General features: G+C 39.8%; 1 protein-coding gene across 1 annotated transcript; it reads left to right on the top strand.

Moving 5' to 3' along the window:
• Positions 1–672: 672 nt before the first annotated feature.
• Positions 673–16,838, top strand: ndufs4 (NADH:ubiquinone oxidoreductase subunit S4). The gene is made up of 5 exons (XM_071523882.1): positions 673–780; positions 2,861–2,939; positions 14,000–14,172; positions 14,427–14,500; positions 16,207–16,838. The coding sequence occupies exons 1-5, from the start codon at positions 698–700 to the stop codon at positions 16,308–16,310; spliced, it is 513 nt and encodes a 170-aa protein (XP_071379983.1). The 5' UTR covers positions 673–697; the 3' UTR covers positions 16,311–16,838.
• Positions 16,839–17,429: the final 591 nt, after the last annotated feature.

Raw genomic sequence — 17,429 nt, 5'->3', positions numbered from 1 at the left:
CCTATTAAATGAGAAGTACTGAAATGTTTTTAGCCCTATCACTGCATAAGCTACAGTATGTGTGGTCTGTAATACAAAACTGCCAACTTCTTTCTTCTTATTTACACCTTTATAAATCTGTAGCTATATGATCTGGGGTAAACCATTTATCCTATTTTAACTGAATGATACAATTTAAACAACAGTTGATATGGGAAAGTCCACCAGACTGTTGCGAATCTACTGAGGTTTAAGACATTTTGCATTATACTCCCTACTCCAGTATCATCAGGATATAAAAACTATAGCTCCCCAGACTAAAGATCATATTAATTCAAGAACTTTTATTTTGACAAGAAAGAAATAAAGAAAGAAAGAAAGAAAGAAAGAAAGAAAGAACGTCCAGTTGTTTGAAACCTTTATGAGACACAAAAATTATACATAAAAACTATGGCAACGTTTTCTTTGAATTATTTCCATATTGGATAGTTTTCAGGTTGTTGTTCTGTCTATTTTTGTAATACGAACTAATCAGCAATAAGGCTAAATAAATGATGGAGCCGACTGGAGATGGTTAGTGTTCAAAATACGTGAGAAAGTTATGGAAACTTAGGTGATGGCATGCATAGTGCGATCACTTTGCAAATATAATGCATTCATCGTCAACACGTACTTTTTGTGCCTTCGCAGACACCGTACGAAATTGTTGACAATAATCATGGCGTCCTCAATGTCACTTTTAGGCTTGGGGCGTCTGTCTGTGATCAATGCGGCTACTAAAGTCTTCCTGAATCCCACCAGGTAATAACATATTAATTTCTATGATATTTATTATCGTGTGCGTTAGTGTGAGTCATTCTATTTGAAACATTTCTCTCGATGTAGACTAAAGGCAATGCAAGTAGGCCCTGCCTGGCAGGCCACGAGCTAACTGACGCTAACATGAAGTTATTGTAAGCTAACCAACGTTAAAGCTAATAAAGTAAATATTGCTCATTCAGTGCTAGACATAAGAAGTGCCTTCAGACACTTGACTGATAGTCCACACATTCTGATGGCTTCAAAGTAACTATGCTACTAGCTAACGCTCGTGTTAGCCTGTGTCCTTACAGTATTCGGCTAGCAAGCTAATTAGCTAGGTCTAGTTGTGAAAATATTTTCGCTTTTCCAGCTAAAGTTACTAAATGTTGCTCAGTGCTCGGCATTACTCGGATTACGACAATAGATGCATTAACTGTTGTAGGACTGCTATGATGGCTATTGGCTAACAACTCCATTATATACCATATGCTCTTAGGTTTTGTACTCAGATAAAGTGCATTTTTGACACTTTTTAATAACAGACACACCTGTGTACTATGAAATGCCAGTTAATTCATGGCGAATAAACATGGGCAGGGGTGGCCAAATGTTTGTGTTTTAGAATTTGCATTCTTGACAGACAACTACTGTGAAAAAGGCATGTTGTCACATAACTAGCAGTCTGGCCGGCCAGCTAGAAACATAGCAGCTGCAATGAAGTTGGCTGTAATGGGGATAAGTTGTGTGTCTGCCAGAATAATTGAAGTAGGCTAAGTGTGAAGGCTGACATGATTATTTTTTATGGAGTATAAAGTGTTTTTGGGTAGGAACCACAGATCAAATAGTGAACATGAAGGCAAGAACATCATTACTTGTGGTCAGCATACAACAATGAGTAGTTTAGGTTCTGAGTGAAGTCTGTATTGTAAGAACTGACAGCTTTGCAAATACAATGAAAACCTGTGAGTTCCAATTGTCACTGTGCATTTCATACCTCTAAAACAGATATTGTTGGCAACATCAGCATTATACTAGTGACTAGTTTATACTAAGCAGTAGTATTTTTAATTGAGTTTTCCAGTTTACAGATTGAGTGGCCTTCCTCTCAGTTTTGATGATCAGTCATTTGCCTCATCATGCACAGAAATAAGTCAATAAATGACAACAAGTTGTATGATTGCATTGCTTGTCATGTCCATATGCCACTACAATTGTCAAATCCATATTTTTCATGGCTTTAGCATCATTTAAAATTGCCCAGATAATCCCATGATGACAGATGTGGTCATTGTTTTACAAAAACCTCAGCAAGAAAGTTATGGATACAGCATTTTGTGGCACTTACCTAGAACTCCTCAAAAGACATTTTACATTTTTTTTTTCTCTCCTGTTTCTTTACCTGTAAAATTGTAATTCATTGGAAAATCAAAACCTTAGTGGGGTTGGTGACAGCAGCCTTTGTATAAAATGGTCTCCCATTGTTTAATATAACACACACCATGTGGTGATTGTTTTATCTCAATAGCCTTACAGTGCCATGAGGGCCTGGCGGGCACAGAATGTCACATGAAACAAATATGAACTTTGTCACCGATTTTTTTTTTAATTTTTTGATTTTTTTTCAATTGAAAATAAGAGACACAGCGTGTGGAATATTCTTGGCACACAATTTAAACCTTTGAAATACATTTTAAATTAGATTGACATTGAGTTTGAGTGTGATATGGACTTGCCCTTCGCTGGCTGAGGCATTATGGCACATTGCTGGTTTGTGACAGGACACTACTGTACAGTCACAAAGAGCCACATAGTCCTCGGCTGACAGTTGGCCACAGCCAACATTAAGCACATCCTGTCATTAGGAGGAGAGTGAGAGCCTGCCAGAAATTCACCAGACAGAACTAATGGGGAGGGGGGGATTCCCCCTGTCTCTTCCTTTTCAGTCCATCCTCTCCCCGCCACCTCCTCCAAGATAGTCACTTGTTGCTGAATGTAACTTGTTTATGTAATTTACTTGTTTGTTGCTTGTCTGCCTTTGGTGTTGTGCTTTGTGTGTAATGTCTATCCAACTGATTTTCAGGTCTACAAGCACGTCAGCATGGAGGCTGGCAGAAAAACCAGGACAAAACACGCAACTTATTACAGTTGATGAGAAATTGGTAAGGATCCCTCCCTGTTCAACGTGACACATGGGCTGTTGTCTGTCTGATCTACTGTCATCCAATTAGGCTATGCTTGTATCAGTTTTGGTGGGGATTTTTTTTGCTGGACAGTTTGCTGGATAGTCTCTCAACTGTAATTTAGGTGAAAAATAATTTTCATCCATGAAAGCAAATCAGCTCATGTGTAAATTCAAAAGTAAACTGTAACATAGGTAGTAGTAGTATCATTTAATATCAGCCTCTGAGGCTGACAAACCATTCTGGAAGGAAGTTAGGAGAGTAGTGAACTGCATCAGCAGTAGAGATGTTCTGATACCATTTTTTTCTTTCTGATACCTGAACTTGCGTATCGGCCAATACAGAGTACCGATCCGATACCAGTGCGTTAAAAAATATATATATATATTATTCTTATTTTTTAACAGCTGTATACTACTAACCCTGTATGGATGTGATATGATTGCTATCATTGTTGTATGGCCTGGCTCAGGTTAAACCCTTTGTAAAACATGAACAAATACATATAGAGAATGAATGCCATAGAACTTTATTATCTAGTTTGACAGTCAGTCATAACTGAAAAAGAACATAAATAAATACATCTAGAAATACATAACAATTCCTTTAAAAACTGTTAAAGTGCAGCCACAATTTAGTAAAATAAAAGACATTTAAAATTTTAAATAGTACAGTAACAGTATAAATTTAGTAAGTATAAGTATAGATTTCCGGGAAAACGGCTGTTTTATCCGGGTGAAACTACTTTAAGGTTGATTTTTTTCAGGGCTAATAAATTACATGATATCGGATCGGTGTATAGACTCGAGTACTCGCCGATACCCGATCCAGCAGTTTAGGCTGTATCGGAGGCATTTCCGATACTGGTATCGATATCGGAACAACTCTAATCAGCAGTTCAAGAGTCAGGCTTCCTTTTTGAATCAGAGCAGCCTTGAAGGCACTATTGACCACTACTTTGCCTGTAAGGAGACTGGAAACATGAATGCACTGCAAATTAGCAATGGAGGTAGCATGCAATAATTTGACAAATATAATGCACAGTAACAATGTGCATGCTCTCTTTATAATCTGTGTGCATTGTTTAGGCTAAGTGTTGATTGAATTAAATTAAGTAAACTAGCAGTAGAGATGCAAGGCAGCCAGCAGCTAGCTTGTTGGCTTTAGCTTGGCATCAAAGCATGTTAGCCAAGTGGCAGTGAGAAGAGATTTCAATACCCAGAAATCATGTAACACGGCGACACTAAACTGCACACAGCATGCTCATCTTTGCCAGCCTGGCTGGTCTGTGGTTGCTTTATACCAAAAGGATGAGCGAAGCAAAAGATCTAACGTCTTTGACAAATCTTGGAAAAAACATTTTTTCTTAATGGAACGCTCGCTCACTACTGTTGAGATGCAGGTTTTGTATTCATTGTTCATTGTTAAGGTCTGATTTGTCACTTCCTGTGGATGGAAAAGTGACCGTACCTGTGACTAGAATTTAATTTGGGTGAATGTACAGAATCTCAGTTAGGGGGGACTCTTCTCTGTTATAGCCCCACTTCATGATTAAGTCTAAGACAGGTATAATTTTACATAACAATCTTGCATAATGTAGCTTTAAAACAGATTAATAAAAAGTTACCCAAGGATAAAAATATAACCGTAGTTTTGGTTGTCGTTTCAAGCCATATCCATAACCTTGACAAATCTAACTGAATCTCTGTCAAGCCACTTGGCACACAGCATAGCTCCACATGCACTTGAAGGGCAAGTTTCAGTTAACAATAAATAATAAAAGCTGGCTATTAGGGCAACGGGTGAGTTGACATTGTAGTAAAAATGTCATCTTCATTTATAATGAAGTCATCATTGCTTAAAATTACTTTTTTATTGTTTGATTTTATATAGCTGTAATTAGCTTTAGGTTTGGTTAGACAAGGTCTTTGCCCCCTCTGTTCTTAAACTGTTAAAGTGCAGCCTAAACACTGATAAGAATGCATTTGAAGTGGCCAAGGTTAGCAATGTCTGTTGATTTTTAGCATAGCATTTGAGTAAACTGTAAAGAAAAGAGAAGGCTCCTGAAGTGAATGCCTTGTCATTGAAAGAGAAAGAAGAGATATGGAGAAAGGGAGAGGTGGTGGGGAATGTGGGAGTCTGTTGTGGACTTGTTGGGGGGGTACTGTGTGTGGGCAGCGTCAGCGCGCTTTTGTCCCAGACCAAAGCTGACCATACTGGCAGACAAACCTTTGGCTGGGCGGAGTGTCTGTCTCTGTCCTCACAGTAGGGGCCACTGAGAGGAACAGCAGAGGAGAAAAAAAAGGGCCTCTCAAAAAAAAAAATGGGGGGAAAAAGAAAGAAAAGGAGCTCGCATGGAAAAAAAAAGATTGTGAGACACCCTGAGACTCACGAAAAAGACAGCGGCCACTTCAGTGTTGTCGGCCACAGAGGTTCCTTTGTGGCATGCTGTCGCTGGCGACGGCGGGAAGTAATGCTCACCCAGACAGGCCAGAGAGAGAGGCCCTCAGCTGTTTACAGTACAGTGGTCTCCGTCTCACATGGAAGAGGGCAATGAGAGCACTCTCCCTTTTGGGCATTCAGCAAACAGGCTAGTCATTCATCACGTTATCAATAAGTGTGAATTGCTTTCTGGTTAGACCAATCAAATGAGGTCTCGATCCAATGAGAGGTTATGCTGGGTTTGCACGCTGTCTCTCTCGGACGGCCCGAGGAGAAACTGGCCTGCTGCTTGTGGTGCAGTGAAAGTTTCTGCATTTTTTTTTTACATTGGATGAGGTTACATTTTGGCCCGGGCAAATATTAATTTGAAGCCATTCCAAATATGGTGTCGGTATCTTTGCACGACACTCATTATCTTCTGCTTAGTTCTTTTCTGTCCACATGTAATGGGGTTTTTTTTATAAGCAGGTAATTTTAGCTTATAAAACGCAAACCTCACTTACGGGAAAACAATTGCTTCTCTTTAATTGTGGAGTTTGTTTTAAGACATTTTCCATCACCTCAAGAGATGTAGGGTGTGAAGAAACCCTTCCTGGTCAAAATTATGAACTTATCCAGTGAAGAGGATTTTAATTGGGATTTGTTAGCACTTTCACTGTAGGCTGTAGACATGGGCTATCTTGAATGAAAAACATCTTTAAAACCTGTCGTTTCTGTAAGCAAAACTTTGAAAGCACTGTCTGAATTTTAGAAATTATGGCAATGAAAGACCTGCGTGATGGAGCCTCAGTGCCCAGAGCTGTTCCCTAGAGTGCCCATGCCGACCCGCTTTTGTTTGTAATTACTGTTTGATTAAGCATGCTGGGCAGCTCCCAGGGTCCGGCTGGCTGGCCACTGATACACAGCTTTACACGGAATGTCTGCGGCCTCCCTCAGTTCGAGGCAGGCCTTTCCAGTTGGACAGGAGAGAGCAGTGCTTGCTTTACTCTCTGGCCCTGTCTAGACACAACCACAAGCCTGTGCTCCTTAGCAGCTGGTTCACTACGCATTGCAAGAACTAAACCTAGACTGTCAAGAAGCTATAATGGTGCAGTAATGCAGTATCTTCCACATATGCCCAGTGTCTTAGGAGTAAGGGCCAGAGTCTATCCCTGCCTCAGTCTGTGGCCAACTACCCTCCCTCTCTCCACATAAAGACAACACCATAATCTTAAAGCGCTTGTGAAGCCTTGTTATAGAGTTCTCTAAAGGCACTAGGGTTTTACGAGACAGAGGAGGACAGTTATGAGAGTGTGGGGAATTGCGGGAGGTGAGGAAGCAGGGGAGAGGAAAAGAGTATTAAAATTGGTAGGCTTGTCTGATGCTTGACATGTTAAATTTGCTAATCTGTCATTCCATTTCTTGCATATTTAGAGTGTGCTGTTTGGCAAGTAAGATTACATCTGGACAAAAGATGCAGGATTTGATGATTTCTGTGAGGTACTAGTTGGGTCTAGAGGCAGGTTGTTAGTTGTTTTGAATAGCCCGAAATTGAAATCAGATTGAAAGATCTAGAGGCAGTCAGTCAATATTTATCCCACACAGATATCAGGAAATTCCCTGTTCAATTCCCTGTCCTTCAAGGGAAGCTGGGTAGCAAAAGATCACCTCATTATTCCGATGTCTAGGACTGTTCAATTTGACACGCCAGTTCACTTAGTGACACTTGAGAAGTCAATTTCTCAGAATTAAGTGCATCTTCAGAGTGTCATCAAGCAAAGTACCTTCAGCCACTGCAACTTCAAACAATTATATTCGCTTTCACACTCAGAAACTGTAAGAAAATCCTTCTGTGTAAGGCAATGAAGACGTAGAATCACAATAAAAAAGAGCAATGCCAACTATGGGATATTTTTAGCACAAGCAGTTTAAGTCTACAGTACAGGGGTGTAAATTCTCTAAGCCTGTCTAGCCTCAGACACAGAGTGACCTACAGTGGAACAGACCACATTCACCACCCCACCCCCTTCCTCTCCCTCTCATCCTTTTCTCCCACCCTTCCTCCCTCCTTCGCACACAGACAACTTAAGTGTCTGTTTTGTCTGGTTGCCCTCTCATACGGCGCGCTTATGCAAAAAATCTCTCGGCTCAAGTTTGGAGTAGTGGGTCAGAGGATGTTGCTCTTTGAAGAGTGCCAGACAAGAGGCTTTATTATGTATCATCCACTAAAAAGTATTTCGTTCATTAACACTCTCTTCCATAGAGACTAAGCCTCTTAAGGACTCCTCAGCCCTGTCAGCGTTGGGTAGTTTTAGGAAGCGTCTAGCTGCTCAGTGTAGTGTTTGCAGTGGGGATAAAATGATTGCTTGCTACTTCTGTTTGCCTCCAGATCCATTTATTTATTGGTCCTGTTGCATGATATGGGCTCTTCTTCTCATTTTTCCAAATTAGTTTTAATCGGTTTGGTTACAGTATTTTAATACTGACTTCCTATCGTGTGGAATATGAATGTGTACTCCTTGCAGGCTATTTATTGTAGGTTATTGTAAAAGTAAAACCTATTCCTAACAATGTGTGGTGCGTTTGGATTTCCACAACAAAACTTGTTGTACGGTGTCTTGAGAAGAAGGCTGTTGCACTCACAACACACACAACATATTGTTGGCCTTATTTTTATGCATTCTACTTCTAAGAGGGCATTTGAACCTGCGTCTTTGGCATACAGCACACAAATAAACAAGTGCTGTCCAGCCATATTCATAAATGACCCCCCATCTTCCTCCCTTTCCGATCCTCTTCGGTATGTGTAATGTGAGATTTAAGATGACCCTTAGCGCCAGCTGCTTCTCGTTCTCCAGCGTTGAACCACTCCCACACATGAGCAAGCAACATAATATTTGTTTCTATTAGAGACGCCCCCTATGTCCAATCCGTAATTGGCACGCTCTTTACACTTCAAAGACGTCTGAAGGTGGGAACCGGTGGAGGGTGATGAGTGAGGCCCTTGGTCTGGGTGTGGGCTGGACACCGGGGGGTTAAGGGTGATGTGTTTGGGCTTTCGCCACACGCTGACTCAACATGATTCAGCTCTGCTGACCTTATGACCCCCTCAGGCTGCCGAGCTGCAGTTTTGGCATATGGGTGTTCACGCTACTTTCAGAGCAGAAACGATAGGCTGACCGATAGGCTACTCTCAACACGTCTGTCAAGGTGTCCAATGTTACCCATCACAACATCCTAGTAGTAGTTACCCTGAAAGCAATTTGTCACAGCCAAACATGCACAGAAAGGTATTGTTATTTATTTATTTGCTTATTTAAATTATCTGGAGTTTTCTGTGATCACTGTTTTAACGGGCAAATACACTCTTAAACACATATGTTACTCCTATGATGCTGGGCACCTCAATATAGATCAGTACAAAGTCCTGGGAATAAGAGAGCCAAGAAGACTAATCTGTTTAGACAATGTGACAGTAACCAGGGCATTCAAGGATTTTGTTTTCCAGGAATAAGGATACACAGGTCTGGTTATAAACTATTATTATTAAATGTTGCTCATTTGGGAGAAAACGCTCAGACAAACATTCTATGATTCCACAGTCAGTGTCAATAGAGCAGCTCTAGGTTTTGTCTCTTGAAAAAATCACATTAGTCTTAGTTGTCTGGTTTGTAGCTTTGGAAGAGGGTTGGTCATGTTCACAAATATTGATTGAGCTGTCCAAGATCATAGCAATAACAGATGTGAATTCCCTTTCAGGGTTTATTTTAACTTTAAAATAATCCTCTATTTCTAAATGGGCACAAAGGGAGTATCAAGTGATTGAGTGAAAAAGACAGGGCTATTCACTTCAATAAGTGAATGAACAGTAATGTGTTTGGAAGACAAGGTTCTTCTACTCGCCTCTTTTCAAGCTCTGGGCTACATTTTGTCAAACCTCATGAGGCCCCAGGTCCCCCTGTATGAACTGCTATTCAAAGCCCCATATAGTTGATATTTTCATTGGAACTGGTCGCTTAAGAAAAACACAAGTAATTTGCTTTGCGATGCCTTAAGTTCATTTTTAGCGTTATCTTCCTATTGGCAAAAACACTTTTAGGGTAAATTCTATCGGGCAAGATGTGACTTTACATCAATACATTACACACCACAAATATCCTTTTAACTTTCTTTCCATTTGGACCGGACCTGCAAATCATATCAAAAATAATATGAAGGCTATATTTTATGTCAGTGAGTGGTTAATAATGGGTCCGCTTCAAACAGCAGCTGTATAAACTGTGGGAGATTGACTTCTGGGAAATGGGGACATTCACCTGTGAATCAGTCCGAACTGACAAGATGTGCTGAAGGATATGGGAACAGTAATGCTGGAGTTAGTCCAGCACAAAACACATAATAGAATAAGATTCATTATTTCATTGTTATCAAAACATTTCAAGTGGATTCTACCCAGTCAAACAAATTTCGCAACAATAAGATGGATGTCAGTATTATTTGTTTTCATGATCCACACCTAAACCTACCTCTTCTAAAACGTGTTAATTGACAAATACGAACAGCACTTCTATAACTGGAGGAATTTGTACCAGAAGGGGCTGGAAAGATGCACATTAATTTGATTGCATTTCATTTAACCAATGTTTATGCTGGGGCATTTTGCACCCGGGCTTCCCTCAGAGAAAAATGCCATTATATATTTGTGTTTTGAGCTGTAATTTGAAACCAAAGAGCTGCTACTAAGTACCTTACACTTTCTTTTTTATACCCCTATCTTCTCTGCTGTTTTGCCCCATTTAGGCGTATTGAGGTTTTTTTTTTCTTGTTTACATAGAAATCTCCCATCCCAAGTCTCTGTTGGAGCATTAGGGGTACCAGCTCTCAGCATTCTGGTGGGCCCAGTGGCCCCACAGCGACAAGCCCCCATGCTCTTTATTCGGCGAGGAGCCTGGAGGTGTCAGAAATATCGACACGCTTTCACGTGACGGAGACTTTGCCAGCCTTTTTCCCCCCTCTCTTAAGCCCGGCATTCTGTCTGCCCAGCCAGGTATTGTAGGGCCCTGTGAAGGCCCTGTGAATAGTGTCAAACTTGATAGTTTTCATTTTGCTTCCTGTACATGGCAGAAGAAAAAGTGCCCACCGTGTGGGTTTTCCTTTTGTGATGGCCCTCTCTAGTCTTCCTGGGAACACACCACATTCCAGCCACAATCATTCTCTTTGTGGATCCAGGCATTGTGGGTGCGTCTGTTGTGCCGATAGCCCTCCTAGCTTTCAGTCTAATGTATGCAAGTATCATGGAAGTCTAGACTCGTATTTTTACAAACAATGCAAGATAATGAGCACAGTATTTCCAATGCTTCGGCAGAGCTTCTGTTTTGACACATCCTCCCTCATTCATGAAGCACCTTTTGTGCTCATCCACGCATAAGGTGTGATTTAAGGTCTGCTACATCTGGACAAATTATTGCATGAGTTTACCATACATGGGCCCCATGTGTCAGTTATGGTTTATGTAACATACATATGCGTAACCGTAGTCTGGCCTGCTAATCCCAAGGGTATAATTTCTAATGCTTGCATCTGTCTGGGAGAGGGATTTTCATGCATCCATCTTTCGGAAGTGTTTGTTGGAGAGACTACAGAACAACTGCTAAGTTTTCCTGTCCAACCACAAACTTGATTTACCTCAGCGCTGAAGTTACTAATAATTAGTGTTTTTGGCCTGGATTCATCCAAATGTGCTACCGTTCATTGTGTGCAAAGTACTTGCAGCCACATCAATGATGGTTCTTATGTTTCTCTCCAAAACTCTCTGGAAATGTTTGTTCACCACTAAAAATCTTGTTTGAAATACAAGTCACAGAAAGTAGTGTTCAATTAAGCAAACCACACATCCTGTAGAAAGCACTCCTGAAACATTTAACATTTTTTATTGTCTGCTGCTGCTTCCAAGATCAAAAAATACCTGGCCTCTCATATTCTTGCTCTCTCACATCGTCTTGTCTGTTGTTGTGTCATGGACCATCCGCCATTACCCTCTTTGGGTGAAGAGAACGTGTTTTCCTCCTTTCTCTGACAAGGAGGAATTGTTAAGGTTAAGTAGATAGGGCAACCGGAAATAATTACCAAGTACTTGTGAAGTTTTTTTCCCCTCCTTGTCCTTCTTTTCCTTTCATTTTAACAATCTTTTCAATGTGCAGATCTTGTTCATGATTAAATTCAATCTGGTCTTCCAGGATGGCAAAAGATGTTTCACTGAAGCAAGCTGTATTTTAGCAGTTGGAGCCGTAATTTACCAGGCTTAAATATCATTGCAACGTTCTGTGCCAAAGCAAAGGCGGGCTTTTGTGTGGAGTTCATGCAAAAAGACCCCCTTTCTACAAATCAACTGGCAGATGACAGACAATGATGAAAATTTGATTCTTTGAAGTTGTAATGGCCATTGAAATGTGTAAAATTCTTGTATTGAAAGGGGAGCGCCCTGGAAAGCCCTCAGTCTTGGGTGGCTGCTGCCTGCGTGCTGGGAGGTTCGTCTGTGTTTTGTCGCCGACTTCCCATTGCTTGTTTGCTAATTCCCTGAAGAATTGAACGAGATCCTCTATAGGAGCTTGAAGGGGCTCCAGTTGCCCAGGAATATGCATTTACGCCCAAAGGCCCCTCCTCCTCTTCTCGTGCTGGCCTACTTTCTGAAGGTCTTGAATAAGGTCTTTTCCATAGATTTAGGTTAAGGTGTGTTGTCACCTCAAGTATTTAGCTTTTAATTTTATCCACCTTAATGCAAGAGAGTATGAATAATGTATAAAGAGGGCCACTGTATTTGTTATTTTTGTGCACTACAAGGCCTTTTGAATGCATCATTAACCTTTTGTACAAAATACTAATATCAATTCTGGTTTCCTGCTATTTTTTAAGCTTGGTGTTCATCAGCTAAATTAAAGCTGTACTATGTCATTTTGGGAAGCAAATTTGAACTCAAAAACAAAAATAATGTGAATTCCTAAATTATGTCCTGAGAGGAAAACTAGATCCCTGGAAAAACAATTGGATGTTTACAAAGTAAGCTCAGTTTGCTGATTAGTTCACAGAGCTTCACTTTTTTTTTTCTTCACATTATCGTAAGTATTTTTCAGTTATTTTCACTGACATTAGAAATACGTTGTTGCAATTTTATTCTAATCATCTTTTTTTCTTTCTATTCTAATATTTTTTTCCTTTCCAAAATGACATTGTCCATCTTAAAATTAGGTGTCCAGTTAGAATAGCCAGTCATTAAAATGTATTAGAAATGCTAAATGCTATTAGAAAGACTATAGACAGCTAGTGATATTGAATTTTTCACATGCCTGTGATATAGAGATTGGCCTAAGCCTGAATTTTATTTTCCCACCCGCGAGCAATGCTGTGGATGGACCGCCTCAACAAACACGTACATACACACCATGTCCAACCTGCAGAGAGGCGTTAACCTAGTTCACTAGCAAAGAAAAAGACGTCAGTCACCAACTCAAATGAAAGTCAAAATGGTCCTGGAAGACCCTTGGCCAGGCTGTCACCACAAACAGGTCAATTAGTTATTTTCTTACACATAACATGCCGGAGAGGGATCTAGCACAGGAACGTAGCATAATTGGGAAGCTTCGGCTGCCTTTGTTCTTCGTTTTGTCTGCACCCCATAACCTTCATTTCAGTTCCATGTTTTGTCGTTTTTAAAGCGGTTGCACTGACTGATTCATTCTCCATCAGTGAGCCACTTGATATGCATTGTTCATTCAAAAAGAATTCATTATGCATTATAGCTTCCACCTCAAGTTATTTTTGGAGTTTCTCTTTAATTTTTCCGCTCTGTAAGAAAGAGTGAAAATATAAATACATCAAGATAACTTGCATATTATATACAGTGTCCATATTCATTTATTGATAATTATTTGTCACATTTATTTTATTTTTTATGTAGTCATACTCAAGATCATGGACAAAATGGCACTTTGCAGAGTTGTCTATCTAGTGTAGAAGCATCAGAGGAAGTCATGCAAAAGCGATTGTATTGTAAGTGTTATGTAGTTTTGCTTCATGTATTGAAGTAACATCCAACAGTTTCACAGTGCTGCGAGGGGGTTTGGGTAGGTAATGTTATCTTAGCTGCCTCGTTTGAAAAATGCACTTGGATAATCAAGTCGATCTAAAGATAATGTTTTCAAATTGTGGGCATACGTGATTTATAACAACAACTGCTACTGAGTATTGCTGTGTGTGCTCCTCACATTTACAGATTACAAGTACCACAGGAATTTTAACAGACCTGAACAAGCTTCAGTAAGACTGTAAACACCCTAAACTGTCATCCATTAATGTTTTTCCTTTTTTCCAGTAATATGTACTACACACAAAACATTTTTATTATTATTTTGTATTTTTATATTCTTTATATTCTGACACTAATGCGGGTTTGTTATTATGCTCATTTCTGAGGTCAAATTTGTTTGTAAGACCTTTCTATAAATGAGGCCACTGGTAGTTAAATAGGTTAAAAATACATTTTTTTTCCACAGCCACTGAATTTTTTTTTTTCGATCCCTAGTATCATCCAGGCTAAAATCTGCCTCGTTTCTGTCTCCTAGGACATCACCTCTGTGACAGGGGTGCCAGAGGAGCACATCAAAACACGGACGGTCCGCATCTTTGTGGCCACCAAAACGGCCATGCAGTCAGGAATCAACAACACCAAGAAGTGGAAGATGGACTTTGACACCAGAGAGCGCTGGGAGAACCCGCTCATGGGCTGGGCCTCAACGTAAGAACCGTCTCCCTGCCATTTTCTACACACACACCTTTTATACTTTCATATGAAGAGAGCAATTAGCTTTCTTTCCTAAGTCATGTGATAACTTTAAGCATGGCAATATTGATAGGGAGAAAGTATTGACAGCACTTGTATCAGTAATTGAATGCTGTTTATTGGATCGGATCGTAAAATGTTCCCTAGTGATAGCTCTAATTTTGTGGGATGTCTGCTGTGTGGCTGAACGGCTCTTTCTTGTCTTTCAGGGGTGACCCTTTATCCAACATGGTCCTCACTTTCACCTCCAAGGAGGATGCCATTGCTTTTGCTGAGAAAAATGGTAAAAAAATAATCATATTATATTTTCATAACAGTTTTCTAAAGTGCCTTCCATGAAAGCAAGACTTAATAGTATAAAACACTGTCAAAATGTTAAAAAAAACCCCCACTACAATTTAAATAAAAGAAGATCAAATTTACAAGAACAAAAACTCACTAAAGCATTACCTTAAAGCAAGTCTGTAAAAATGTCTAAAATACACACACACACCACAGTTTTTCTCTCCTGGTGTAGGAGGCTTGTGATGTGATAACATTGTAAGTGGAAGCTAATTTGGTGGCATTGACTGCATCAGTGAGTGAATTGGTCAGTACTGTAGTAATTGGATTTGGTCTGGATCAATGTGCGCTTTGATCTCTGTCTAAAATTAGAGTCAGTTACAGCATGTTAGTTAATGCAAAACATCATTAGAGTACTTGACCGTCCTAGATGGCGACTGAAAGCATCCATTCTCTCGTCCACCAAGCCACGCTCAAACAAAAATATAATTTCAACAGTCACACTTATAAGCATTTGATGATATTTCAAGTTTTATAATAGTATATATTTATTCAGATATGAAAAAATTAAATGTTGGAAACTGCTGTCATGAAAACCGGGATAATGTAACCCTTTAATTGCGGCATAGTGCAGCGTATACTCTACAGTTAAATTGACAAAACTCAGTGACAGTTTGACTGCTGGATATTGATACTACCTTTAAAATACCACTATGGCAAGAAAAATTTGAAACAATACTGTATGTGAAAATAGCTCTTATAGCACCTTCAGCTTTCTTGTGTAATATTGGATATTTATTCATCATCACTGGCTTTGCTTTTGGTAGTAAGATGAGAAGAAAGGCAAACAAATATGAAAATGAATATATATAGGCAAATTAATATATGCAACAATTTTCTTATTTTGTGAAAGAGTGGTTCTGGTTGTTGCTCGGTTGCTCTCAGCCTGCCGGTCTCTCCACCAAGAGCAGGATCAGTGGATTAAACGGTTAGGCAGCCTTGTGAGAGTTTCAGTGGACTTATCATCTTAATAATTAGTGAGGGAATTAGACTTAATATAATTTTTTTTTTATGGTGACACAACAATATGCTACCTGAATGGGATTGAAAATATAATAAACTTTTTTTTGTTGATTTGTAAAATTCATGGAATAGCACGGTGCGCAAATTGATGCACAGAATAAGCTTTGGTCCATTTAGGTGTTCCCTGCTCTTTTAAACTACATTCAGAGACGACGCTGTTCCTCTCTGTGACTGACACAGGCTACAGACAAACAATAGGTGTGCATGGGCCCAATAACAAATGACACGATTAAACGTTCAAGCAATAATTCCAATGTGACAGGACTACAAGCCGAATCATAAAGTTCCCTGTTAGTTAGAGTTAAACGTGGTCTGTGCATCTGCACAAGCTTCCACACACCAACCTGGTTAGCATGAGGACTCACCATGTCTAACAGCCTAGCAACGTTCAGCAGAAAGTACACATAGACCTGGGGAACCGAACCATCTGGGATACTTTGTTGAAACGAAGCAAAGGAAACTGGCTAACTCTGTTTATTGCACCATGAAAGTGATTAGGGAAGTTCTGATTATACACAGCCTGTTGATGTCTACAAAACACCTCATTGTGGTTGGAACGCGTCCAAAGTGAATATACGTGATGTTCTCGCCCCCATCACTTATTATAATGGTATTTTCCCCCAGGTTGGAGCTACGACATAACAGAGAAGAGAACATCAAAGCCCAGGGTGAAGTCCTACGGAGCAAACTTCTCCTGGGACAAGAGGACCAGGAGGTCCGCTAAGTAAACTGAAGACACCCATCTGTTAGGTTGCTTGACCTCTGTTTGTTCTGCAGCAGACCTGTACATTCTCAACTTGTCAATAAATGGATAAATATATATGTATGTAAACCAAATCTGTTGGCCTGTGTCATTTTTATGGTTCAAACATTCACCTCATTAATTATTACCTAAGATAGTCCGCTTGTTTAATGAAGTGTTTGGTCTCGGAGTAGAGCTGTGCAGCATCAAAATGAAGGAGAACATATTATTACAATTAGAACCAGTTTAAACAAAAGGATAAATATCACTGTAAGCCAAACCCAATAACATTTTTCTTGTGTGACTGTTTGTTTCCATCCTGTTACCTGAAATGCGTTGGTGTTTAAGGAGAGCTGTTCAACAGGAATTTGAATAACAACCAAGCATGTTTTTTTCCTCCTAAAGGTTAACTCCACCACTCCAACCCCTGGAGCTGCCATGTCATTTATGAGCATTATCGTAATTTAGATTGTGGTTTGTCCAAATGTAACCTTCACCTTTTCAGTCAGACCTGCCACATTAACATGTGATTTTCATTTCTTTACTGACATTTATCTGAAATTTGTAATAAAATGACTTGGAACAATCTATGGTCCACCTCATACAACTATACCAAAAGTTAAATACCATCGGCCATGGTGATCCAGTAAGGTAAACAAGTCTATCAATGTTTCCCCTTTTCTAGTTAAATCCAAGATGGTGAATAAAATAGTAAGACTTGTACTGCAGGATAAGCAGCCTGGTTTTCATATGAGGAGAGTCTGTATGGAGCAGAAACGGATTTCCATTCCTGGTTAAAAAAAAGAACCCTCTTGTCACTTTACTTTATCTTACTTGTTAATTGAGCCTATTCCACATAAGCTTGTAAATCATGAGCCACGCAAACATTTCTCGCCCCACTGAGATAAAGTGGAGATCTTTGGAGAGCGTAAGCCATAAATTCTTTTAATGCCCAACTATTCACACTTGGCAGTGCACTTGTTGCCAGCTCTTGTTTATGGTCTTTGTGTTCAGTAAACAGCTCTGTTAGTCTGCACCGAGCCCCAAACTGCGTGACTGCACTGATATTCGCACACCAATCATGGGCGCCTAATTGGTATAGCCC

Source organism: Centroberyx affinis, unplaced genomic scaffold (genome assembly GCF_046629955.1).
Source record: "Centroberyx affinis isolate AG114_WGS23_722 - 3 ecotype Tasmania unplaced genomic scaffold, CSIRO-AGI_Caff_v1 ptg001129l_1, whole genome shotgun sequence".
Classification (NCBI taxonomy): Eukaryota; Metazoa; Chordata; class Actinopteri; order Beryciformes; family Berycidae; genus Centroberyx; species Centroberyx affinis.
Note: the sequence above shows the minus strand (reverse complement) of the source record. Positions and strands in the feature narration are given on the sequence as shown.

Excerpts from the sequence above, each read along its gene's own strand:
- ndufs4 (XM_071523882.1), top strand. The coding sequence starts at position 698 with ATGGCGTCCTCAATGTCACTTTTAGGCTTGGGGCGTCTGTCTGTGATC. Across the intron at positions 2,940-13,999 it reads TTACAGTTGATGAGAAATTG|GACATCACCTCTGTGACAGG; the intron begins GTAAGGATCCCT and ends TCTGTCTCCTAG. Across the intron at positions 14,173-14,426 it reads CTCATGGGCTGGGCCTCAAC|GGGTGACCCTTTATCCAACA; the intron begins GTAAGAACCGTC and ends CTTGTCTTTCAG.